The sequence below is a fragment of the Bombus pyrosoma genome, linkage group LG6 (assembly GCF_014825855.1).
Source record: "Bombus pyrosoma isolate SC7728 linkage group LG6, ASM1482585v1, whole genome shotgun sequence".
Lineage (NCBI taxonomy): Eukaryota > Metazoa > Arthropoda > Insecta > Hymenoptera > Apidae > Bombus > Bombus pyrosoma.
This window is the reverse complement of record NC_057775.1, coordinates 14,149,935-14,177,129: the sequence shown is the minus strand read 5'-3', so window position 1 is coordinate 14,177,129 and position 27,195 is coordinate 14,149,935. Positions and strand designations below refer to the sequence as shown.

Here is a 27,195-nt window from a genome sequence, read left to right as displayed (position 1 = left end):
CGATTATTTCAACGATCTTATCTAGCGTCGACTAATGCCTATCAGGTGTTCGGTGGACTTTGGAGAACTTGAGATGTGCAATCTTATAGAATCGTTTCGAATAATTGAGATTAAGTGAATTATATTTGAATTGATTAATGCGTTTCTTGTTGATACAATTGGATTTTGCTTCTCTATGTTGTATGCTTGGAAATAATTCTCGTAGAAAACTCATATTTACGTCGTAAAAGCTTATGCACGCGTTTCGTTACAAATTACTATAAAGCTGAAAGAACGAAGGTCTGATATTTTTACTGTTCGAGATGACTAACGTACTGAATGAATAGAGCGATGCATTTATTGTCTCAATTGCTTGTCATCTATGATTTTACAGTATTTAACTTAACACGATTACTTACAGTCGACATCAGATTAACCGAGTAGAAACAGATAAATATCGAATCATCTTCAAGCTGAGCGATCGGTAATCGTTGCCGCTAAATTGAAATTTAATTCACACCGACAATTTCTAATAATTTAAGATCGGTTGACTGATCAAAATTACCGTAGCAAAAGAGAAAAAAGAAAACACAACGTTGTATATGTTACTAAGCAACTCATCTAAAATTCATCTATTTCGCTTCTGGTTACAACACGAGACGAGACACCAGCACAGGTGTAGAATATTCCTGAGATCGATAACGTGGCGCTTAGTCAGTCGCAATCACCGGCTCGAATGGATATTATTAATTACACGAGACGGCGCTAACCGTTCGTGTAATTAATAACTAATAGTCAAGGCAGCCTCTAATTTCGAATACCTGCAATACCTGCGGCCAAATATCATCCGTAACAAGTTTGTCAACCTGTCTGCCTCGTGTTCGCCAATTGACCCTGCTGCACACAAGCCACATAATAGCAAAGATGGCGATTATGCGAAACACACGCGTATCACGGGTGCAACGCGTGCAACCGCGCTTATGGCTGCGCCCGGACACGAGTCATCGATCGATAAGCCTCTGTGTTCACGTGAAGGTATGCACGAAGTGCAGAATCGTTCGAGGAACACGCGTCGATCGTTAATGGCTGCCGTTCGTCATTAACGATGCTCGATTGCACAGCGTTCGCGATTGGAAATACCCTGGAAATATACTCGATCCGCGAAAATCTCGGAAAGTGTTCCCTCTTTTTGTTCGTGTTCTCTACATGCTCGTTCGCGCGTGAATATTCTCGCTGCTCCCGTATACTGTCCGCGTTTCACCCACGTAGGTGAAAAAAAAAAGAAAAGGATAATGCTCGATCGAGGAATATTATGATGGAGAAAATGGGAGCACGCGAGGAATTTTCAGAGAAGGTTGAGAAAGATGGGGAAGAATGGAAGGGAAAAAGGGTTGATAGGATTTTGATCGTAGTGTTGGAACGAAGAATGTGTTGATTTTCCTCCTTTTTGAGTTTTGGGGATTTTTTATAGGGATATATTAAGTTGAAAGTTAATTCTTATTGTTACGATACTTGCAGGAAAGTAGTACGATTTATTATTTGTAGAATTTACCGTTAATGAGAAAGTAGTACAAATGCACTTTTTTTTAAAAACGAGATAAGCGGAGAAAATGATAAATTAAATTTACATTCATTTAAAGAATTTTTCTATGAAATTTTGGCTTCTTGTAGGTTTCTTCTTTTTTAGCAAACTGTTTTTCTTTCTGTTTCATTAAACGTACCATAGAGAGTTAAGAAAATAAACACTTCGTTTCTATAGACCTAATTCAGATCAATCTTTCAATTATCTCTCTCCCCCAATTACTCAAACTAATTATTTCGTCAGCAACTAAATATCCCCACCAATCAAGCATTCTAAATCAAACCTTCCTCATCACTACTTCATCTCATCAATTTCACGCTACATTCATCAACCTGTTTCAACACCATTAAACTCTCTTTCGATCTCTCTCGATTTACTTCCACTGGTGAGTGCATCGAACACTGTATTTCATCCGATGGTACAGAATCCCGCACGTGAGGATTTCCATTGGAAACTTTATGACACGTTCGTGAAAAAAGGAGGCTATTTTTATGTCAAAACTGAGAACGTTAATGTGTTGCTGACAGTAATGGTTTATTCTATGTGACAAAAAGCTTTGAATTCTTTTATTCTTCGAGAGAACAAGAAGTTTTCGAAAAATGTTATGTACAATAAACTATGGATGAAATAAAATGTGGTGCGTAATGGTACATATAATGCTGGAAGATCCGAAGGAATTTCTCTAAAACAATTTCTCTAAAAAATGTGAGCTATAAGTACATAGAGAGATCACATCTAGAAATCAATTACCATACACATTTTACCACGAAAGAAATGGATTTACCATAATAGATATTAGAATAAAAATTCGACAATTCATACTGAACACCCAAACATCTATTACGTTGCAAGATCCACCAATCCTGGTAATTTTATCCTGTAAAATTTAACAATGCAAAAGTGCACAGGATTCTCCTTTTTGTATAAGAAAATTCGTTCGCCAAGAATCACGATATCAATTTACTGTTCGCTGAAACCAGTTAAGATTGACGTGATATACAATATCCAGGACACGCGAATCACAAGATTTGCCTCATTTTGGTTAAATGTTGACGGTGCAACCCCGCAAAGGAACTAATCCACGCAGTTTGACTGGCGATCATGACTCGCTGTGAACGCGTTTAAGCCTTTATTCTCACACAAACAACAATAACCAGAGGAACGAAACGACCATCAACCGTGTCTGAATCTCGATTAGGCTAAAGCAGCGTTAAAGTGTCTTATGGCCCGTAGAAGGCGTCTCTTGTCCCAGACCCATTCTCCATATTAGTATTCCCGTCTGAATGGTCGGTTCAGAGCTCGTCCTTGTCCGCGGAAGCTCCAGCAGTTTCACCAAAACTCCTTCTCTGTAAGCAGCGGATAACAAGACACGTGCTATGCAGATGTCGCGGCCAGCAGCTCCCACCGGGACATCCCGTCGTGATTTAGGCTAATTATGCGCGACCCGACCAGGGTACGAGCTTTCTCCTACAGCCTCATAACTAAAAGCCTACGGTGTTTCCGCCCCCTCCCATCTTACACGGTTGCTCGTTTTCGTGAGACGATGCGGATTACGTGATGGTTTCCTGCAATTTACCCTTGTACTACTGGCTTTTTCTTGCCGTTATGCGAAAGGAATTAAGGATTACGGAGGATGAAAAGAGAAATTTGGATTAATAATTGTTGCGAGGAGATTGGTTGGCGATGGGGGAATGGAAAGCAGTTAGGTCAGATTTAGGAGTACTGCGGATGTTTATAAATTTGTGGGAAAAATGATGCAGAAACGTACAGATTCTACAATGTGCAAGATTATAATGTGCAAGAATATATAAAATATTCAAGATAGGGCTGGTTGTAACATTTAGTAAGAAATTTCTTTCTAAATTCTAGGGATGAATCCAAAAGTAATCCTCCGGATAAGCTTGAACCTTGAATCTGTAGCGGCACATGAGTTAGAGGACAATTAAAATCATGTTGTTTTCCCTCGGAGTATCGAATTTGAATTTTCCGACTCTCCCCCGACAAGTATAAATAAACGGACACGATCGCAAGCAAATCAGTTATCTAGAGTCAAACGAGTTGTCGACGAGTATCTATCAGCGATCTAATCAGCGATTATACATTGTCTTAGCGAATTTGTTTGTACGAGCGTCTCAACGACATTATTTATGTTTATATTTATTTATTTAATTTGAATATATTTGACGGGTTGCAACAGCAAGTTCTCGTTAGTCTAACTACCGGTCCTCTACCAGTCCTCTACAAATCTTTTAACTTTTTCTTCAGACATGCTAAGGGTTTTAACGACAAAAATTGCCCGATACAACATAAAAAGACAAAGCAACTACGCTCAGTCAGACAAACTCCACGGGAGAGAATTATTTACTTTTCACAGCACCTGACATAATGGTAGTTACCAGCAGTAGAACGAGTGGCGTCGAAACAGGAGGTCCGCAACCGTCGAGTCTCTAATTACCGTAATGAAGATTATTCGCGGCATGGTCCGCGCAAAAGGGTGCGTCGCTGTCTCGGTGAAATGGACGCGTGACCATGCAGAAATTCTCTAGAATAATCGACCATCTTTTGATATTCAAATATTTTACCCTCTGCAGACTGAATTACTAAAATACGCGGTATTCGCTGCGCGTGTTTAGAAGGATTTTGAAAGAGCTTTTGCTGTTTCTAATGTCACGGTTTTTAAGCGTTGATTTTCCTAGAATGAAATTACGCTAAGAAGCTGTAGTTATTTAATTTAAAACTAACTCGAAATTTTGGAGCCGAAGTGAAATGTTCTACTTCTAAGGAATTCTAAGGAATATTTAACAAACATTCTTTTCAAGAACGATATGTAATAATAATAATTGCGAACAAATCGATATAGTCAGCGTATTGGTCGTAAATTACTATGTTATCACAACTTCTAAAAATCGCCTGTTCATTATATAGCAATCATGTGAGATAATTGTGTATCAGTATCGAAGACTATGTTCTTTTGTTTGTTCCATACAATGATTATAGTTTTCAAGATACCGACGGGACCAAGGAAACGCATCTTATCTCTCATAGGTGATTCCACTTTCAACTTTTTCGCGAACGATCCAATATTGAAACTGATTGCATGTTGATATATCCAATCATTTTAGAACGAGATGCAAGATTTACTAGAAAAATTAAGATGGAAACCTTTTTGTACTTTTGCAATAATTGATCGTGTGCGTGGATTGCGTATAAGCAAGAGAAGAAAAGAGAACAAGAAAAGAGTGATACGAAGGCGTTGAAGAAGGCGTGTTCCGATATTACATTCGTATAAGATATATTTAGAAGCTCGTAGAATTGAAAATTTAATATATATAGAAGACGATTGAGGCTTGGCTCGATTATGCGTGGCCGGTGCACGCGCCCAAGACCTTGTGACACTTAGGTACGTCGGTCATAAGTCGTTCGCTGTAATAAAGTACTGACGAGGTACCGGATCGGAGCAATTTCCATATGGTGCGTACGAACAAAGGATTGGTGGAGACAGCCAATAAGTGGCCCGAGGCCAAAGAGGAACGCCGTGTGTTCTCATTATGCGAGGCTTCGCGTTAGAAATTCGCAAAGAACGAATTTAATTCGCAGGATATGATGGTCGTTTGATAATCTGATTCTAATTTCGATTCGTTCATCTTCGTAACTTGGAATAATGTAAGATGCAGCGTATAATGCACGCAGATACACGTACCATAGAACAAGAATTATTTATCGGTACATACACGTTGCTTTCATGTTTGAGATTAGGTTGTACCGTGTCGATTTGTAATTTTTATTTTATTTCCATTCGTCCTTTCTGCTTACGCAGTATCTTTGGATTATCGAAAGGAAAAATCGAACGAAATAAAATGTCAAGTCCAGTTGGCCAAACATTTAAACCTCAAATATAAGTTGTTAAGAAACGCAGGAAGATTGCTGTTAAACATGGAAACAGACGCCAAAATCAATATGCAAAAATGTTGATCGAGATTTATTCTTCGAGTTATAGAAGTATTAAGTAATTTAAATAATTAAATAATTTTCCAAAACGATAGTTTCGTTAGAGGATTACAATTAAGCGCACGATGTCCATTGGATCGTACAAAACAAAAAATTAAGGGAGGCTTAAAGTCGGACTAGATTACCACGACTCGATTGTCGAGGTCAAGAGTCATGGAAGCCATACAAGGGACTACGCTCGTGCCTTTTACTTCCCTCTCCGTCCTTTTTCCCTTCGCCAGCCGGTGGATGAGATATTGAAGAACGGTAGCCATTTTGTATCATTGACCGGACAACGAGCGACGACAGGACAATAGTCGCCACTTGTCCACTGCTTTTTTGCTAGAAACCAAATTCCAGCCCGCCTGTGGCGATCCGTTGTTCGCCTCTGTAGCTCTGGATGAAAAGCACCGGTCGATCTGATCTACGTTCGACCGTGGATCATACCTTTAGCGCCAAATCATACCGAGCTCGTACGCGATCACTACCGTCCGGGAACAATCGAGATGCAATAAAATTCGCCTTTGTGGAGCCCTTTGTAGCCGTTTTTTCGTGGTAAAAGGATTAAAAAGCGATTGAGATACTTCGATAGAATTAGGGTATATTTCGTAAGCGAGTATTACAGTAGAGTTAGGAGGCAAATTAGTGGCAATAAATTTGGTAACGCAGTATGTTGGAAAAATGTAGAATTTCAGAATTCATAACGGTATGGTAAATAATTTTACCAGAATTTTACGATTTTTTGTTTGAAGAAACGGATCTGTTGCACCGAGAGGGAAATTTAAATATTTTCTACACTTACGATTCGGATTATTTTATTACTTAAGGCACAATGTTTCTTCCTAAACTTCGTAACAATATAAATGTCTGTTTGCATAGACCCAAGTGAATAATCTCCAAATTTTTATGCTTAATTGATACCAATATTTTTAGTCAAACTAGGATATGACTGATTATGAAATCTTTCTAAAATAGTATTTGCACATATCCAAGATGACGGATGAGATAATTTGCTATTTCACTTATATACAAATACCGTCTAATTAAACTTCAGAATATACATATATTACCAATTACCAAATTTTCACAAAAGGAAGTATTCTCACATACTGAAGTTGAAATACGAAATATTTTACTATTTAATATCAATCAGCATCTTCCAATCAGATCAGAACATTACTAATTATTGAATCTTTTGTTTCTAGGTGTCTGCGGGTCAGCATATGCAGCTAACAGGCGACCTGAAGCCAGGCGTATCAGTGGCGGCGCAACAGGGCATGTACTTCAACCAGCAACAGAACCAAAGTCAGTCAGGACCGGCCGGGCAAACGGACACGTATTGTTCGGTTTCTCAGTCTCAAACGATCAACTTCACGCAACAAAGTCTGAGACAGAGAGCTGCGGCTGCAGCCGCGGGTGGCGTTTCCCAACCCGCTGGGGCTGCAGCTGCACGCAACCATCCCCAGCAAGTGCCGCAGAATCAAGTGGATCAACATCAACACGCGAAGATTCTTCAGCAACAGCAGCTAATGCGCGCTCAGCAGGTACGTGTCTTATTCCATAATCGATCGAAAGTTTTCTAGAATGTCTTGTCGTGTGCTCGAGCCTCGAGGGTGTGAGCCAGGGGACTGGTTTATGGTTTAATTACCTAATGGTACCGCGAGCGATGTTTATCTATGGTAATAGAAATGGTGTTTCGCGAGTAAAGGGGTGAGGAAACTTGATTCGTGATGGGTTTGGTTTAATCTGCGGTTGATCGGGGGAATTTTAATTTCGATAAAGGAATAAGGGTGTTGTTCTTGGAATAAGGTTGGTTGGAGGTTGCGAGGAACGTCGCGGTATTTTATACTCTCATCGCGATCGTAAATAATCGTGATTATGCGAAGGAAAATTTGTAAGATTCTAATTAGTTATTAAATTTTGATCGGGGAGATAACAGAGGGGGTCGCCGGAGAATTAGGTTTTGTAATAATTAATTCAACGGACAAAGTGATAGTAGAGATTGCGATAGCTATAGTAGCGAGGGAAAGTAGCCTTTACAAAAAATTTCCATTTAAAAATGTTAAGAATCTTGAGAGAAGTGAAATTTTTGTCAAATTCTGCGAATAGAATAGAAAGGAAGAAATTGAGAATTCGCGGAGTCGTCGCGACGCGCGTTATTCGAAACATTAAGTTGGTATCCGGTGATGGCGAGCAACAGGTATCGCGGCTCCTTTGCAACTTCTCGGTTCCATCGCGCTGAAAGAAACGACGCAAATAGGACAAGCGTCTTGGAAGCCGCGGAACAATGAATGGAAACTTTTTCTGTAACCGGGAAATCTGAATTCGCGTGCACTTCCTGGAGAGAACGTAATGTCTGGTGTTATCGCGACTAAACAAGATCTTGCTTTTTTTTACGATGTTTACGAATGCGGTTTGTCATGCTCGAAGGAGTTCGATCGAGTGAAATTATTGCGGTTTGTTATTCACCATTTTTTGTTCCTGTTATTTATGTATTTTCGTTGCTAAATTAAATGTTTATTTTATTATGTGCTATTATTCGTATGCAATTGACTGTGACTTCGCGTTACGATTTATTTTGTGGATATACGAAATTTTATTTTTTTTTTAATTTAATTATTAATTATTATTATTATTATTAATTTAATAGTTTACATATAATGAACTTTAACGTTAAACTTACGTTATAAACAATCTAACAGCATAAAAAATATTGTCTGACAAATGGAAATTAATTTAAATAAAGAGAATAATGTATGAATGATAATTCTTTTAATAAAAGTCCGTAATTACTTTGTTCTTACTCCAATATGGTTACCTTCGATGTTAGACTTCGTATGAATCAGGCACGACGATATTTACAACTTCAGAAAATATTCTAGGATGAACTTGAATTTGTCTTTTTCGTATGTTTCATATTGTATCATTATCTACAATTTTAATTGTCAATTATGAGGATAAAAATTAATATAAAGAATCAGAAAAATGAAGTAGTTATATCCAGTGTTTGAATCTTCATAAAATTATATTATCCAATTTAAGTACTTCTTTCTGTCGCATAGCAAATAATAAAAAAAAAAACATGCACTAACAAACACTGTGACGAAAATAAACACGGTGAATTGCTAATAAGCGATATACGTGAAAAAGTGACCGTCGTGAAGATATTACGACGTTACGTGTGCAAATTTGTTCTCCTCTGCTTTTCATTCCATAAACAGCACTTATACATATCGGCGTGTACGTATTCAGCTCATTAGAGTTTTAAATTGCAGGTGAACGCGTTAGTTTTACATCTTTACGAATTACGTCGCATTAAAGCCATTTAGAACTTGTAGAGTTTATCGGTCCATATTGTTCTTTGTGCAGACGCGAACAAAAGAGGAAAAGGAAAAGAGAAAAAGACGAGACGAAAGACGTGCGTCTGTATCGAGCCTGTTGTTCTAGTTACTCGAGGTATAATGTAACGCCGGCAACTTTGCAATCAGACAACATTTGCATGCAGTCATTTACATCTTGTCCGGCACCGTGTTCTTCATCTTTTATGCATTTCCAATTTGCATCGGAAGAAACTGTGTCCACGAGCTCAATTACTGTCACTGAATCGTCTTCTTCCACGAATTATCCCCTCGAACACTTGCTCTTTCGCTCGGCTATTGAAAAATTGCTAAAACATTGAATATCAAATTACACGTCGAGTCATCGAAATCACATTTGCATAAATTCGCTCCATCACCTGTCGATCTAATTCTATAACACGAACGTTATACGATATTCCTTCAACAGGAACGTTCATAAAATGTGTACTCAATACGTTGGCTACTATCGTGGTCATCGATGAGCCACGTTTTACTAGATCTGTTAGAATGATCAAAATAAGGTAAATTTCGACAAAGACTTAAATAACATTGTCGAAAGAAAGTGTCCAAATACAACGTAATACTTTGCAAAGATTAAATATCATGATATAGTATATCTCAATCTATTGCAGTTCTCAGAGCAAAATATATAAAAATTCGCGAGGCAGTTAACGTATCAAATGTTTAAAAAATATAAAATATCTGAAATATAATATAAAAATATAATTATAAAATATCTGATGTGTGATTTATCGGTCAAAGTATAATTAATAATTCTGTTTATTCCAACCTATCGAGAATAGATCCAGAAGAATGTAAATATCAAGAAATAACGAATCACGATAATTTATCAACATGTTCACGAGAAATACATACTGGAAGAAAATCGAAAGCTGTTCGATGAGCAGAGTAAAATTATTAACGATTTATAAATCGTAACGGGTTCTCTGCGGCGCGGTCACGTTCCCGCTCGCGGACACGCCGCACGATTTATTAACGAATGACTCAGTTGTAATACCAAGCATTACTTTAACGATGTTAGAGTATCGAAGGCAACTCTCTGATCGTGCTCCAATTACTAATTGTAGGTCTCACGCAATTGGTTAGTCATTCTTCATCAGTGCGGATCTTTCTTTTCTTCTTTCTCGATATTTGCTTCGATCACGTTTTCTTCCTTTTTCCTTTTTTGTTTATCGTACGTTCGTTATAATGGAATAAAACAAACGCAGGCTGTACAGGTTGAAGAGTTAAACACCAGATCGTTTGATAATTGCTTGTTCTTGATGTTAGGTAGAATCGCTTGGAATCGTGTTACAAAATGAAGGAAGATTTTTCAAGATTGCATGGGTCGAGCTCTGGGTCACTTTCTATGTAATTGAGCTACCGTGAAGTGCAATCGCGTCCCTAATTGCCGTGAGAACGTTGGCGAAGTTTCCTCGATTTTCGAAGAATAACGAAGATTTGTTGATTCTTCGGCGAAATGATCAATCTGTAATATGCGGTTCTCTTAAATCAGATTTTTTAACGATTGATAATCGATTATATCGATTGGTACGATATGGTATCGACGAATATCTTTTCTTCTCTTTCTTTAGGCATTGGGATTAATTTAAATATTGCATCGATTTTAAATTATATTATTGTTATTTTCTCTATTTTTAAACTATATTTTTTTATTTTCTTGAATAGTTTCCTTTATATCAGAATTACGTACGTCGCCAAAATTACAAATATTAAAGCAGATTGTTAAACTAACAATTTTAAGTGATCCAGTCAAGAGTTAATCTGTAGAGAACCATTCATTTCCTTCTTCTCAAGTACGAATCAGTGGAAGAACGCGCGTGAAATTGCTACATGCTGATTTTAAGAGTGCTTCCTCCGTTCACCAGAAGCTCGTTGTGAGAGCAACAGGGCGGTGCTCGCTTAATCGTTGGTTGTTGCACGTTCAACAACGGGAAAAATACTTATGTTTGCTGGCGAGAGTGCTTCGATTTTACACGTTCAAATTTTTATACGTAGATAGAAAGTTTGGAACAGTGCACCAATCACGTGATAACTATGTTATTTAAAACTTATTTGCATGTTCTGAAAAATGTAGCAGAACAGGGCAAGTTAAGGAGTTTAATCGCAGTTAAATAAAAGATTTTCTTAATATAAGCTCATGATTGATTCCAAGCCTTAGATTTAGTGTACAGATATCTTGTGAAATTGAGAAAATAAAAATTTCGTTCCATAATATTATATCGATATGAATATTACCAAAAAATTAAAATTCACAGGTGGCAAACAAGAAAATGTGCCAAATATTTTACCTGCGTATTAAAGGTAGTAATTAAAATACTACAAACAATTGTGTAACTCACTGTGTGTCAGAAAAAATACAGGAGGGTGTAGAAAAGCGCAGCAGATTTAGGAAGAAAGACGCAGAGAAAATGGTGGAGAAACATGATGAATGCGTATCTCGTTTGATAATGAGGAAAACGTGTGGCTACTGTCTCTGGTTGCCTTTCCGTCTTCATTGTCCTCATCGTATACGCGGACTTTCGTCGACGGCCGCGTAACACCAGGAAGTGGAAATGCAATCCAAGGGGTCTTGTGCAACGACACCGATGCTCGGAACTTCCGTGCTCGCCAGTTCGACGACAATGCGACTCCTAACGAGTCATCGATGCGTACCGTGAGCTGAGTTGCAATTATTCCCCGTGGAATCCGTCGGTCGGCTTTCTAGCTCGTACCTTATCGCTCTTGAAGACTCGTCAGTCGAACCTTATATCGTGTTCTTCATTCGCGATTCCGTTTTAGTATCGCGCATTTATGACGTTACCGCAGCAGGTAGCAGGTGTTTTTAGCAGAACTTCAAGTTCGAATGAAATGATATATTACAATATTTTTCTATTGGGCAAGAGTGGTATTTGAGTAGAACTTTCGACGTTTGTGAATGTCTGTTAATTTTACGAAGTCTTGACGCGAATTTGATTCTATTGCTTGTAGTTTTCCTCATAATTAAAAAAACAATCTTTTATATACAGATTAGTTATACACAAATAGTAGCATACTATTAGTAGTTCAGTAGTACAGATGTCCGAAACGTTTCTTTCGTTTTATAAGGAAATAATAAACGCATAATGTTTTGTGCCTTATATTTGTTTATTGAATTATGCACGAACGTAATAATATATAGAAATATAACGAAATGGATCATACCTAATTCAATAAAATAATATAAAACAGAAATTCTTGTTCATCTATTATTGCCTTACGAAACGAAAGAAACTTTTCGGACAACCTAATACAACAATAGTATTACACGCACTGGGCTTCGAATCGCGAAGTCAAAGTATCCGAGGCACGTAATTTCATGTAATTGAAATCCATTATTTACTTGTTCTTTCAGGTGATGCAACAACAGCACATGGCCGGAGGAATGGGTGGCGTGAGACCACCGCCTCCCGAATACAAAGCGGCGGCACAGGCCCAAATGATGCACGCTAGTATCGGCATGGGTCAGCAGCCTAGGTTTCCCAATACCGGGCCTATGCGTAGGGTTACACAACAACCTATGCCACCTTCAGGTGAGTACATCGTACTGTCCACGACTAATGAATGTATGACTCTTCGTTTGGCTAATTAGAATTCCTTCATACATATATGTATGTCAGTGTTGTTTCTATGTTTCGCTTATACCGATTAAGTTAATTATTAAGGATAATTGTGTACTTCTCCGCTACGCATAGTTTAATTATGTAATTAATGAAATGAAAAACATAAATTTGGTATGAGACGTTTCTTAATCTTTCACAGCTCTACAGTTAAAATGTGTTACTGTCTAATTTTGCTTACTTTTATATCATTTGGTATATAATTTAGCTATTTGTTGGACCAGGGATTTAATTCTAAATACGAGTACACTTTCGAGAAAGAAACAGGGGAAAAGATGAAAGAAAAAGTAACACATACAGTTTCAAGCACGTCGATCTTGCATACTCGTGTACGAAAACGAGGGAGCGAATATGTATACGTTTGTAAAAGTGGAAATCAACCACGTCGGCACGATCCAATCCTCTGTTTCGCTTTTTACGCTGACAGTGGCGACGGTTACGTCACTTTCATATGCACTGGCCGGAGTTGGAAGGCACTTAGGGTAATGAGAAGCTGGGTGCTGCTATCGATTCCTCCGTCTTTCGTCGAAACGACGCGTTCAACCACCGTACGGCAGTTTTGATTTCCCCGTTCTTCTGTTCTCGAATCTTTGTGATTTATTATCTCTGCTACATTATTTGCGAACACTACGGAATAACGAAAATTACAAAATTATGGGAACTACAGAAATATGCAAACTATACCGTGTAATAAAAATTGTAAAACTACGAGATTTTGAAAAACATAGATAAAAGAACTGTACTCGAGGAAAAGATTACGACCATCAGACTTTTCTTCGAAGCCTAGTTAAAGATGCATTTCTCCATTTCGTTCGCTCTTGTCCGCTATGCTTACAGAACAATATTTAAAATTCGAGTCTTAAATGAGAAGTTCAGAAGAAGAAGAATATATGTGATAAAATTTGTAATTCAACGAAACTGTAGCTAAATTTGTTTGTATATTTCTAAACATTAAAACACATCACTACGCGTACTCAAGAAGATTTGTATGCTCTCTATATGGATATTGTGTCAATACACTTATACTACTTCTTCCATTAAGTTTCTCAAACAATCCAACCATAATTCAGACAAGGGTTACCTTGTCTCGTTCGACAGGACTATGCACAGTTTTTCTATTAAAAGTTAAATAAAGCGTAATAGATGTATTTTTGTCGGAAATATAATTTTGGGAAGCGGACTATTCCGATTACATAGAGCTAGGTAAATCGAAGTGAGCAGACGTAAAGAGTAAACTGTGAATAATCGAGAAAAAATATTTGACCGGACGCGAAGCATTCATTTGAATAATGTTTATACACTTTTTAACCATCACGATCAGTTAAATAAGTATTCGAGGGAAATGAGCCCGATCTCTTGCTGGATCCGCTCGAGGCTAGAAAGAACGAACGAGAACGAGATGTAGGTGTAGGAGCAGGAGAGGGTGGATTGGTGGTGGAAAGGGGATCGTAAATATTCTTATACATCGTAGCTCGTACGAGGCTCCTCTATCGATCTGCTCGGAGCTACTTTCATAAGATTCTATCCAAACGAAAATCCACAGAGCATTAAGGTTCTACGTTTCCTTCGTAATACGTATCTTCTTTACGTATCTGGCTAGCTAGAATGAAGAAACGTTTCCCCGCGATCGATCACCATCCTCTGCGATTCAATCGTCTGTTTCGGTCGTCGTAAATCTTACCTAAGATATTTTCGTATATAATTTGTAACAAGAAAATCCTTCTTCTGGTTTGATAAGAGATTTCCTGTTTGATACGACGAAGATTTTCTACGACTTAATTGTATACAAAATACATCATTGGTGGCAAATGTGCTGAAAGCTTTGAAAGATAAAGCTTTAAAAATATCCCTCTTTCCTCTAGTAGAGTTTCTTTATGTTTGTCCGCCTTGTTGTCAATTTTAAAAATACTGTCAGACACAATTTACATATATTTGTTCAATAATAAATTTACAACTAAGCAACAATGGCATAATTCTCAATGGCAAGGTTTAAATTATTTTAAGAGACATAATATGTGTCATTATAAAGAAAAAGGTAAATGAAAGCCATATATAATTTCTTTGAGAGCGACGATTTACTAATAAAATAAATTCTCAACGTCTGAAATTTCATCTTCCCTATCAACATGAAAGAAAATGCATCTAAACCTTAAAGAAGAATCTTTAATATATTCTTAGCCGTATTTTTATACAATCTTTTACAAAGTTCCATAAAAATCCTGAAAAATGGCAATGTCCACTAACAATCACCTATCCGTTTGTTCTTGTTTTGTCGTAGGTCCGATGATGAGGCCGCAAATTGCGCAGCAGCAACAGCAAGCGTTGCACGCTGCCGGTGGCAACATGTACATGGGCGGTGGCGGTATGGCTGCCATAGGCGGAATGCATCAGATGCATCAGCGTCTTGGATATCCTAGGACTAACAATCAACGGCCGCCTAACGTTAGCGTGGGTCCGCCTGATGGCCTTGGAAATAGTATCGCGGGCCGCGGCGCCCAGCAGGAGTGGCGACACGTTCTCATGCAGCAACAAGGCTTTCAGGCGCAGGCTTTGCGATCGCAATTTAACCAACAAGGTCACCAAGGTAAGCGTCTCCCTGGGACATCCATTATCATGCTTGTAATCCTGCGCGCAGTAGGCGATTTGTACGAGTAATCTCCGTTTCGAACGATATCGAATTAACAAATAACTTTTCTATTCGGTTAACCGGTTACAACTATAACTCTGAAAATTATCTTCGGTTTTAATAATTAATTTCTTCGCAGAAAATGGAATATTCAGAGATATTACGAATATTAAGAATTGATGTTATATACGTCTCTAATTAAATCTTATATTATAATATTGAGTAGTAGAATGCGAGTTACGTTTCATGGGATTTTATAATCCTATATTTCCTAGAGACAGGAATGTGGAATTTGAAAATTGGAAATTATTCTTTTACTCGTGATGCAGATAGCAAGATAATAATAGATCTACCAATTAATCCATTATAGCAAAAAGATATTTTGTACAATTCTTATATTCGTAGTTCTATATTTTACAATGAAAAAATCAAGCTGTATGATTGCAGTAACGTACATTTGTCACGTTAGTTCATGATCCATTCCATATTGCAACACGAAGAGTCAAGCCATTAAGGTTACATCTTTATACGTGATAAATGATGAATTAAATCATTGCGTTTCTGTAGACAGTAAATACCAGTTATCACAACGAAATGTAAATCGTGTTAAACCGTTTTACTTATCCTCATTTTCCAGGTGGATTCGGTATGGGTGGCACAGGTGGAATGCAGATGAACGCCGCACAGATGCAACAGCATCAACAGTTGATCCGCTCACAGAGTGGAGGTATCGCTGGCTCCGGTATGGCCAACAGCACTCAGATGCAGCAGCTACTGTCGCAGCAACACCAGCAGCAAACATTAGCCATGCAGCAGAGTAATAATCAAATGTCACTGCAGATGCAAATGTCGCAGTCCTCATCAGTCAACTCTGTCAGCACTACCGGAACCGGTGAGTCTTGGACGATGACCATTCCCTGATTCCAAACCGCGGAGAATATTGATCGAACGAGATCTTGCGTTAAATAAGAAAAATGATTTCGACGTGATTAATCGTCCGATAAATGGTGGATCCTGATCAATTTTCGTTACCTGATAATTTTATGATTGATTCAATGAAACTTGTGATTTATTCAAATGGATTTCTTTCGATTACGCGCGTTTACCGTGAAAGATTACAATTTCGTATGATATATTAAATAGAATAATAATAAATAGTAGTCATGTGGTGATTTGTTCGCCACCAAAACGTATAACGAAGTAATTAATCGTGTTAACGATGTTTTCGACAGTTAAGTTTATATTTTCGTATTTATTTTTGTTATATTAGTATGATAAATCGGGCCTCTGTTAGAAAAGTAATAGGATATTGAAACATGTTTTACGATTGTTATATGCGTATTTAAGTTGTTCATGTTATTATTTCTTAATGAAGTGTCCATTGTAATTGATCAAAAGCAGTCAATAAAGTTCAAGTTCTCCCTTTTTACATACAAGATTATCTTAAGGAATTGCTGTATCGCAAAAACAAAACCAAAGATATATTGATTATCTCTAAAAATTAATAATAGTATCATAACACACGCAACGATGCTATTAAAATATATTTATACAGGAAATAGTTAAAATTATATTTTTTCATGCTTAATACGAAAATATGCAAATAATTTAACTCGTTCTATCCTCGACCATATTATTACACTATCAAATCATTTGTGCTAATCCTCATGAGTGTATTCATCCTCCTTATACATTATCATAAAGTCATTTGCTCGTCATCAATCACGTTCGAACGATTCCCTTGCAGGTTCTCCCCTGCACCCGCATCAACAGTACGGTGCTGGTAGTCCAGGAGTGCGCAGCCTGTCTCAACAGCAACAGCAACATGCGCAACCGCCGGCCACCACTACGGACCCTTCCGTAGCCGCAGCTGACTTTAGCCTCGAATTTCTGGAGAACCTTCCGACTGGAGACACGTCGAACTTCAGCGCTCAGGAATTGCTGAATTCCCTCGACTCTACAGCGGGCTTCAACCTCGATATTCTGTAAGACCACGCCTATCGCGGTCTATTCGGAAAATCGGATTTTAATCCACTCGAAGATCGGTTCAAAACGCAAAGAAAAGTGAACATGTGAAAAAGAACCACGTATAATGATACGTACACGCGCTAGGATCGATCACCCCCTGAAAAAACGCTTACGTCCATAAGTAGATTCGCTTTGACTGCACGCGCAGCATTCTTCGTCGCGTGCTGTGCTGATAATTCGTTTAACAGTTCCTTCGAGATCGATGAATAACGACGAGGCGTAATAGTCGCGTCGAGAGAAAATTGGTTGGTAAAAGTTAACAGGTTCGCTGGGTTCGTGTAACGTGATCGTACCATTTGTTAGTCTTGATGATAATATGGCAAAACTGTAGCGGTGAATGAACTGTAAACGGAGTCGAAAGTAAACGAAACGAGTGAAAGGGGGCGAGGAGATATAAGATTATTGATTTCCGTGTTGTGAAGACCACTCGTCGAACCGCGACGATCATGGTTACCTGTAACGCGCGTCCACCAATGATCAGACATATTCATCGATTAATCTAATTTGAAAACGCGCGGTCGGGGTGTTTGATCCGGTCGAACCAGAAGTAAATGACGGTCGGTATCGCGACACGTGCATATGATAGATCCATACGTGTAGTAAGTTTTCTCAGGCCGTTCGATGTTCGGCTTGCCGACGATAGAGGGTGCGCGAGTTGAAAAATTCGTTCGTCAGAGGGCATCCGGTTCGACATTTCGCTTGCATGGAAACCGGTCGTAGTGCATTTTCGGCAGCTATCCTTCGGCTGGCGACTATTCTTCTAGGCAATCATCTTTTAGTAAAATTTAATTTCTTAAACGATAAACGATCAAAGAAGCAGCAGAAACAAGAGAGTAAGAAAAAGAGAGGTAAATAGATCGAAATAGAACCAGCGGACGGTCGACAGCGTGGGAAATCAAGAGGCACGCGTAAAAATTCGTCCCGTCGTTCGTTGCTCCGCAAACGTTTTATATTACATATACACATATAATAATATATATATAGTGACGTTTAATTGCCATGTAAATGGCATGTTCGAATCCTTTTTCTTTCGCTGCTCCCCATGTTCTCAAGTTTTCGCAGTGACGGTCGCACCGGAGTGAAGATCGATCGATCTTTCTCTCTCGAGTGCACGCGTCGACGACACTGCGCGGTGACTTCGACGCGCACTCCATAAAACGACCAACGGTAGAATTCTTTCTCTTGATTTTTCACGCGATGATCCACGATCGAGAATCGTCAACAGACAGGCGAACAAAAGAAAATATCGTCCTAATAATCGTCGGTTCACGATCGATCGTGTCGTCGTTTTTGTTACAATGACGTTCCATTTATCCTTTCGGTCGACGATCAAGCGAAGGAACATTGAATCGTCGATTTTCTTGAACGAGTTGACATTCGACCGTCGCTGAACTTCGATTTACAGCTAATTACATTATTACGATAATGACAATTGCTAGAGTTAATAGCGTATTTAAACGATGCCGCGAACGATCGCGTATTCTACAATTAACAGAAAGTCAATTATGAGATATATTATTCGATTCCCGATGAATTACATCGTGGCCTGCGACGACGGGCCAGTGTTTCGGCCCGATCGATCGGTCCACGTCTCGCAGGGTTCGCGTCGCGTTTGATGATGAGGAGAGAAAGAGACGGAGCGAGTAAGAGTGGGAGAGAATGAAGAAACCCTTCCTAAGAACGCAGTGTTAGTGTTGCTACGGGATAAATTACAATCTTGACTGTACATAAAAATACACGATTACATAAACACACACACATACACACACACATACACATACGAGTTAGAAGAAAATTCAGGACGATAAGTTCGCAAACTTTAGCCGATTAAAATTTAAGAGCCCTACGATATAGGTGAATATTATACATATATATATAAATAAATGAATATATATATATATATATAATGATAATAGTAATCGATGATAACGCACGATTCAAGAGCGAATGGCGAGAAATAGTGATACGGATGAAAATAGAAAGAGATAGAATATTTGAGAATATGGGAAAAAAGAATATAATTGGTGCGAAAAAGAGAAACGAATGAATCGGTGAGAAAGAATGAGACAACACGTGATTGTGTATGTGTGTTTCGCGCGGCGATAAAGCACATTTCCTCGATCCGAGCGTATTTATTGAGTTTTAGTTCCATAGAATGTGCTCTGTCGCCGAATTCGACAGGTTGCACATGAAATAATTACGGTCAGCTGCGAACATCGTTCTTGGTACGATGAACCGAATGCTCTTCTCGCGGATATTCCGGTTCTTTTCGGCTCTTTCCAAATACCAAGAATCGTTGTAACAGGATAGCATTAGTACTTATCGTTTGATCCATTTTCAGTCAGAATTCATGCGAAACGTTCGATTGATACGGTGATTTATGAAATGTATCGAGCTACAGTTCATCGTCACCAGATGGCGGGTTCGCGACTAATCTTCCAAATAGTAAATACATTCCATAGATAATGAAAATGGAGTTAGAGATTCACGGTTCGTCTAATCAAAACTATCGTTTCTAGAAAGAGAGAGAGAGAGAGAGAGAGAGAGAGAGAAAGAGAGAGAGGTCGAAATAGATGAAAAAACGAAGTTTACGAGGAAACCATCGAGATAAGATAGACGCACTAGAATTCAAGAACACCGAGTGAATATACGGGACACCCGGTAGAAAGTAGAAAAGAAAGACAGCAGAGAAACGAGAGTGCAGGAAAGTAACGAAAAGTAAAATAATCCTCGACCGTTCGCCGAAAAGCGTGCACGAATACTTTCCGATTGGAGTTTCGCTCGTCACTCGCAGTTATATTCAGCGCTCGAATGGAGATCGCATCTCCGATTTCGAGCATGTTCGTGTCATGCGAAAATTAGCAAAAAGAAGACAGTACGCGCGTCGCGCGGTTCCTTTTTTTTAACGTAAAATAAATAAATAAAAATAAATAATGGAAGAAATTTTCTTTAATCGGACGAAACGACGTCATTTATTGTCTTGTAAAATATTGGGGCCATGAAACATAATCTAAAGAATGAAAAAAACGACATAAAAAAAGCGAAAAATGTGGAGAAAGAATAATAATTAAAAAAATGGGGGGAACGAAGGGGACAGGTGCTCTGATCGTGTCACGTTGATTTAATGAGGACGTATGATGTAAACGGAGAGAATCAAGCGTAGTGATGAGAGTAACGAAGTCGCCACACGTGGTTGTTCTGTTCTCTTTGCTTTTTTCCATGATTCTTAATAGAAGTAATGAATATACATACGTTTTTTCGTGAACGAACGAAAGCGAGAGAATGCGAGAATGCGAGAGAGAAAGAGAGCATTAGGGACCAACCAAAAAGAGAGTAAAAAGGCGTGCAGTGGTGTCGATTGTCGCGGTGGATCGTTTTTCCTTTTTATACGCACGACAAAACGAGAGAGAACAATGGAGAAAGTGAGACATCAGTGCCTCGAATTATTTCGTGACAGAATACCGGACTAACAGTTCTAATCTCTATTATTTTCACGAATATCTTTACACGATGCATACAAAATGTGTTTCCGGTCCTCGTGAGTATGCCACTCGATCTTCCACGTTTTAGGGGAAAAGAAAATGAAAGAGAAAAATGGACATAAAGATTGAAATAAGATCAATGAAAAAAGTTAACAACGATCGAGCTGTTTTCTCTTGCACTGTCGACAGTCGATGTTGGTTAGATGACGTTTCAGCCGAAGCGGAGAAAATAAAAGAAAGGCTCCCGGGTATATGTCAGTTCATCGAGGAGTCTCGTGCCGGATAAATATATACCTAATTATTTATAATATTTATAACTTTATATGATACACGGGCATTTCGCATAGAATAAAGTTCATGTTGAATTTCGAACTGTTATTAATAAAAAGCGTTGAGTTCCTACAATCGTTTCTTTACTTCGCTTCTGGATAATATTATCGTCTCATCTCACGACGAGTCGTATATTTCCAAATCGATTTTCCATTTTCCAACAAAACAACAACAAATGGAGAAACCAAAGATTAAAACGGGAGAAATCGACCGTGTAACTCGATGAAATTTCGCTCCCAATGATAAACAACGCGTGCAGGACGCGCCATAAATGTCGATAAAACGGTACTGTTTGCCGGGTTCCCCGTAACTTCGCTAATTGTCGACTCGTGTTAAACCCGCGATCCATCGGACTGTTTAACGCGTTTCAATGTCGGTTATTTACACGCGAAGAATATAATCGAAACACAGTTCCTACACAGAACAACAGCCAGAAAGCGACACAGAGCAGGACCAACCAGAGTCTCATCGATCTGTCCGCGATCCTAACCATTTCGCATCTTCCATTCATTTCACGGTATTATACGTACTTCCAATGTTCACACGTCTCTCGTGCAATCGAACTAAACGTTTCGGGGATCGTTTCATGCCTACACAGATTTTCCCTCTGATTGGGCCATTTTTCGAAGTGCTCACCTTTTTATCGATTCTCTCCGGAGAGAATCGGAGGCGGATGCGTTTCTGCTCGAGGACACTGTCGGCGATCGCTGAAAAATTCACGATAGCGCTCATCGATCGACACGGTGAAAAAGAGACAGAGAAACCAAATGAAAATAGCGAATCCTGACTGATCCGGTGGTGGCGCACGCGAAGCGTATCCACGCTGTTTGCGCGATAATCCTAACGAAACTTCGCTCATTATCGATTCCTTCGAGGCTGTTGTTGCTAAGCGGATTCCTCGCGTTCCGTGTTAATCCTCGTTCCTCATCGAACATTTCTATATTAACAAATATTACGGTATTACTCTCCGTGAGGGGAGGAATCACTTTGGTTGTTATCTTCGTAGGTGAACCGGTTAACTCATAGAATTCATTGTTTCTACGAAGACGACGTTTTCATCTGCACCTCGACGTTCCGACACTAGGTCGAACGGCGGCGGCCTAACGCGTACGGTCGCGACGAACGCGGGGGCGGAAAGGGGCGGAGGATCAATATCACGGTTAGGGAGAGACCAGACTGAAAATAGGAGCGAGTGTAGGAGCAGCGATGAGGGATAAGGATTACAAGAGAAGAGAGAAAAGGAAAGAGGAGGGAAGCCAACCCGAAAATGTCAATTCGCCGGCCTTGGCTCCTCGTGAAATTACTATCGTGGCATAAGGGTAGAGCTCTAAACGGACTCTTACGGTTTTACGGGAGAATTTCCCTCGGATAGAGCAGATGTCTATGGTGATGGAGAAATATTTCGGTGGCATTGGATTATGATTCTTGTGAGCAGTAACTCCACTAGATTCAGTTGAGTTTTAGGTCACGGAGGATCATATGGATGTAGAAGATTCATAGTAATTTGTTTTTATATGTGTTTCGTTGATCGATTTGGGTTGTTCGTAGAATTACGTTCATGTAAATCGTCACATGATAGAATCATACTTTTAGTTTCTGTTTTATTACAGTATCCTATTAATTCGAAGTTCTGTTTTGATTTATTTGTTTATTGAATTTTGTTTTAGATAGATTCCGAAATTAATTTTTGGAGAATTAACTGTCTTATTTAATATTTTGAAATTCGCTCGAGAATCTTCAATCTATTTAGAATCTCGTTAAGATTTGTCAACCAAAGTTTATCCAAGCTTTTGTAATTATTAAATATTATTTAAAATCCAAATAGTATTAGTATTTGAATAAAGTCATCGATCTTAGATTCGCAATCGTATATAAGTATGCCAAGGTGAAAAAGGGATTGATTTATAATCTGATCGTATTGATAACTATATTCTTGCTTAAGTGTCGTCCTATATACCAATGTGCATATTGTGCAAGTTGTACTGTGATTAATAAGTCTTTTCTTTCATACAAATTCGAGTGGGCCAATCGTTTTTCACCAAAGTTTTTCACCATGATTTTGAGAATTAGTTCATTAGATGTTGTATATAATGAACGATATAAGAAAGTGAATTCGTTAGGGCAATCTTACTTTCCTTTACTTCCATTTCCAGTAGGTTACAACTATTTGAGATGAAAGTAAGAAATAAGTATTACTAAAGATAAACGACAAAAGCGAAGTAGAATAATATATTCGGTTTGTAATAGTTTGCAAATTTCATTGATAGAACATGTAAGTGCAATGACGATCCACTGGTCGACATCGACAGGGCACGCAACGCTCCACTATATACACAACACCGAATGGCTCATGAAAAATCTGTGAAAAATCAATTAACTGACCTTTGCGATAGAGAAAGGCAGAGTTCACGTAACTATTCTGGATTAGGACAAATTCTCGTTTCCAAGTTGCACATTCTAGCAACTACAAATTACGTAAACACTGAAGACGTTTGGATCGCGTAAAAATCTCGAGTCCAAGTACAGTAGAGCAAAACGAACTTCCGGAAATATCTCGCGAATTATCTGTTGAAACGGACGAGAAGATATGATTTTTTAATTTCCAACGTAACGGTAAATATTTTGTCTAGAAGGAACGTGTTTGTTAACTCACAGTCGTTTTTTCCTTAAAACGACGACAGATTTGAAACGTTGATCATCCTTCGTCGTAAAAGTCAGCGAGAGTAAAAGTATCGAGATATTTTCTAAGTTCTTGTTCTTGACACAGAAGAAACAGTAACAATAAAAACACACACATATAATTTCACTATATTGCGAGAGAACAAAAAAAGAAGAAAAAAAAAAAAATGAAGCATAAAAATGTGAAAAATTGGACGGTATACCTATATTTCAAGGTTATATAAAACCAACTCGTGGTTCTTGTATCCAGTTTATTTTATACTCGCTTGCCTTTTGTGTAGAGCGTCGACTAGATGATTTTCTACTGATCCTCTCTTTACAAGAATACGAAAAACAGTCGTCGAGGTTGTCGCAAACATCGAAACCTCTTTTTCATACACCTCACTCATGTACCGTTATCCAGGGAATTTCGTTTTTTCCAAGGACAGTCTCTACGACGAACACCCGTATATCCTCGAAAATTTTATTTCGATTTGCGTTTTAATGAACGATCGGTTTTACGTGTTCCTATTTCTTATATTAGAAACTATATTCAAGTTTAAACTCTAATACCGAATTAATTATTAAAACTCTCAGTTTGTCGAGGTTATTGAACTATAGCGAATTTTCAGTTCGAAGAGACTGTTCTTTGCAACAACGAAATCGATTCAACGAGAGGAAGAGGCGAGAAAAAGCAGAGGGTGACTCAACGAGTTTGAGAATATAATAATTATACATATAGTATATAGCTATATATATACACACACACACACACGCATCTATATATATACATATATATATATATAGATATATATATATATAGATATAGATATCTTTTTCTCGACAATTCCTTCCAATGAACCAATTGATTATATATATCTAGCGGTAAATGAATACAATTCAAAATAATGCTTGAGGGATCAGTATTTATAATACGCGAGGAGGTTTCGATAAATGCGATAAAATAATATTTGACCAACAACGATGGCTACGACGACGACTCAGAATCACGGCGACAGAAGCATAGCGACGTATCGGTTTCTTTTTTCCTTCGTCGTATATTGTAAATAGCGTGTAGTAAGTCAGTATGCGGTTGGTGGGAGGTAGGTAGAGACAAAGAGAAAGCGAGCGAAGCACGTGACTGTAATTTTTGCGGCTGACGGATAATCGGCGAACACCGCCGCGCCACAGAGTCTTGATGTTTTCTTCTTCGACCGAATTGCGCGCGAGAGGGGATCGAGAATGCAAACGAAAGCCGTTTCTCTCCCTTCTCGGCGAGAAATCGCTTCGAACAGGTCATAGGATACGGTCCGTGACGGTACGTAACGGGCGTGCACAGTGACAATCTTGCGAAATAAAACGAAACGAAATAATTAATGATTGAGAAAATTTAAAAAATTGATTATTGAAAGTCACTATTTTATGAATGGATAGGATGAATCGATATATAACTAGAAGAAAAAAAGAACGGAAGAAAGATAATGTAGAGCAAGAAGCGAATAATATCGATGTTGATTAAAATTCTGTTGATTGAAATTCTAAATTCTTTAATTACAATTGTGAATTAAGGAAAATAATACGATAGGAAGGGTAAAGAAGAATCATACGCGAAACGGGATGAACGTGTTAGCGCTTTCGCCGCAGATCAATCGACGCAAAATCAATACTCTTTCTTCATGCTATTGTTCTTAACGAGATTGTGATATATTATATTGTTAATGCTGTAGCGATAACTAGATGCGCGTACGTATAGAGGGCGCATTGTTCGTCGCGCGGAAGTTTTAGTCAAAAAGAGGGCGCAGCAAGCGATCATCCCGGGGACTCGAATGAAGCAGATTCTTCGCGAGTGTTCGCCGATATAGTTTTCGATGATCCGTGCCGTGAAACTTACGCTTCGCCGTTTCTTTCCGTTCGCGAACACGTGAAAGCAGATCGGTTTACCGAGAGAAAGAGAGAGAGAGAGAGAGAGAGACGAGACGAGGTAGCAATAAAACAGTAGTGAAACAAACGAGGGGAAAAAAGAGCGAAACAGTAAGAGATAAAGGAAGAGTTAGAAATAGAGAGTGAGTGGACACGCGTTGATTGGATGGAGACGCGAGGGAAACAATGCCTGTAAATAAACGAACAAAACAGAAAAAAAAGATGAAAGAAAGAAGACAGTGTTGCGTTATAGTTATTTATGTTGCTGATCGAAGCGAATTCGATAGTGAATTATTGTAATAATTCGTAATTTAAGACGGAGAATGGAGGAAGAGAAATGAGAAATCATATACACAGATTATGTACATAAGCTAATGGGTAATATCTCCCTTGGTAAAGGATAGTTTACGAATAGTTATTTTTATTACTATTATTATTATTATTTCTAAGTAACTATTATTATTATCATATTATTATTGTCATATTATTATTTTATTATTATTATTAATTATTATTATTACTTATTACTATTATCATTATTAATATTATAATTACCATTGTTATCCTTCGGCCAATGATCTCAAAAGAAAGATAATAATTGTATTCGGATGAGAGTGTTGCTAAATCTGAGCCGATTTCAATTTTCATCAAAGGCCACGGTGGGAAAAAGATCACCGTTTTCGTTCGTACATTCAAGACACCGATTCTACTTCTTCATCTCTCGTGTTTTCTTTTTGTCGACTTTTAATTATTTTCTTTTTTTTTTTCGTTCATTCGTTCGTTCGTTCGTTCCTTCCTTTTACTTTTATTTCTGGCCTATGTACTCTCTAAACATGTTTATGACGCACTCGAAGCGAATTCTTCGTCTACGACTGCGCTTCGTTTCCGGTTCTAGTAAATTTCGTTACACTTCTAATACGACGCGTGCATTCTAAAAGTTAATGAACGCGCGCTTTTTGAATTCTTTCCTCCGTTTCGATTTATCTCGGATCACTTAGACTTCTCTTGGCTTCAAGCACACGATAAATAGACGCGTGATCAGAGAATGAACGTTCCTTTTTTTTATTGGGCCATACATTCTTTCATTGCATAAGAAAGAACATAAACAGGATAAATAATCGTTTATGTCGCTATAAGTCCCGTTTATATCGAGTTATTTTATAAGTGTTTATCAAATGAGAAATATGCCCACTTAAAAGTCGTGAACTCTAATTTTGATTCTGTTTCATCGTATGTTACGTGCGAACGGCAGTTCGCAAATAAAACACGGAAGGTTATTTGGTTTTGCCCTAGATTCGTCGACGAATCCTTTAAGTGAGGACATTAAGAGAAAGAAAAAGAAAAAAAGGAAAAAAATAAATAGCGGTTTAATATAATATAATTCGAAAGTGACCTATTAAATGAATGAATTTAGTTAAATCTGATAGCGGTGCAACGCTGATCAAATTATTCATAAACATGTTTTATCAAACGAGAGTCAAGACATTTTGTCATGTCTTTGTATATTTTTATGCAATGTTGTAGAATGATATTGTTTCAAATATATTATACAGATAATAATAATAAACAAATTTATATGCCATAA

At 38.2% G+C, this 27,195-nt stretch overlaps 1 protein-coding gene across 6 annotated transcripts in view; it reads left to right on the top strand.

Moving 5' to 3' along the window:
* LOC122568746 (neurogenic protein mastermind) overlaps window positions 1-27,195 on the top strand; it is a 247,455-nt gene extending 220,260 nt beyond the window's left edge. For all 6 annotated transcript variants that reach the window (XM_043728854.1, XM_043728853.1, XM_043728852.1 and 3 more), the window contains 5 exons: window positions 6,754-7,092; window positions 12,302-12,479; window positions 14,845-15,150; window positions 15,830-16,084; window positions 16,940-27,195. In XM_043728854.1, coding sequence (XP_043584789.1) covers window positions 6,754-7,092; window positions 12,302-12,479; window positions 14,845-15,150; window positions 15,830-16,084; window positions 16,940-17,181 — 1,320 coding nt within the window. In that variant the 3' untranslated portion in view covers window positions 17,182-27,195. The remainder of the gene's footprint in view (window positions 1-6,753; window positions 7,093-12,301; window positions 12,480-14,844; window positions 15,151-15,829; window positions 16,085-16,939) is intronic.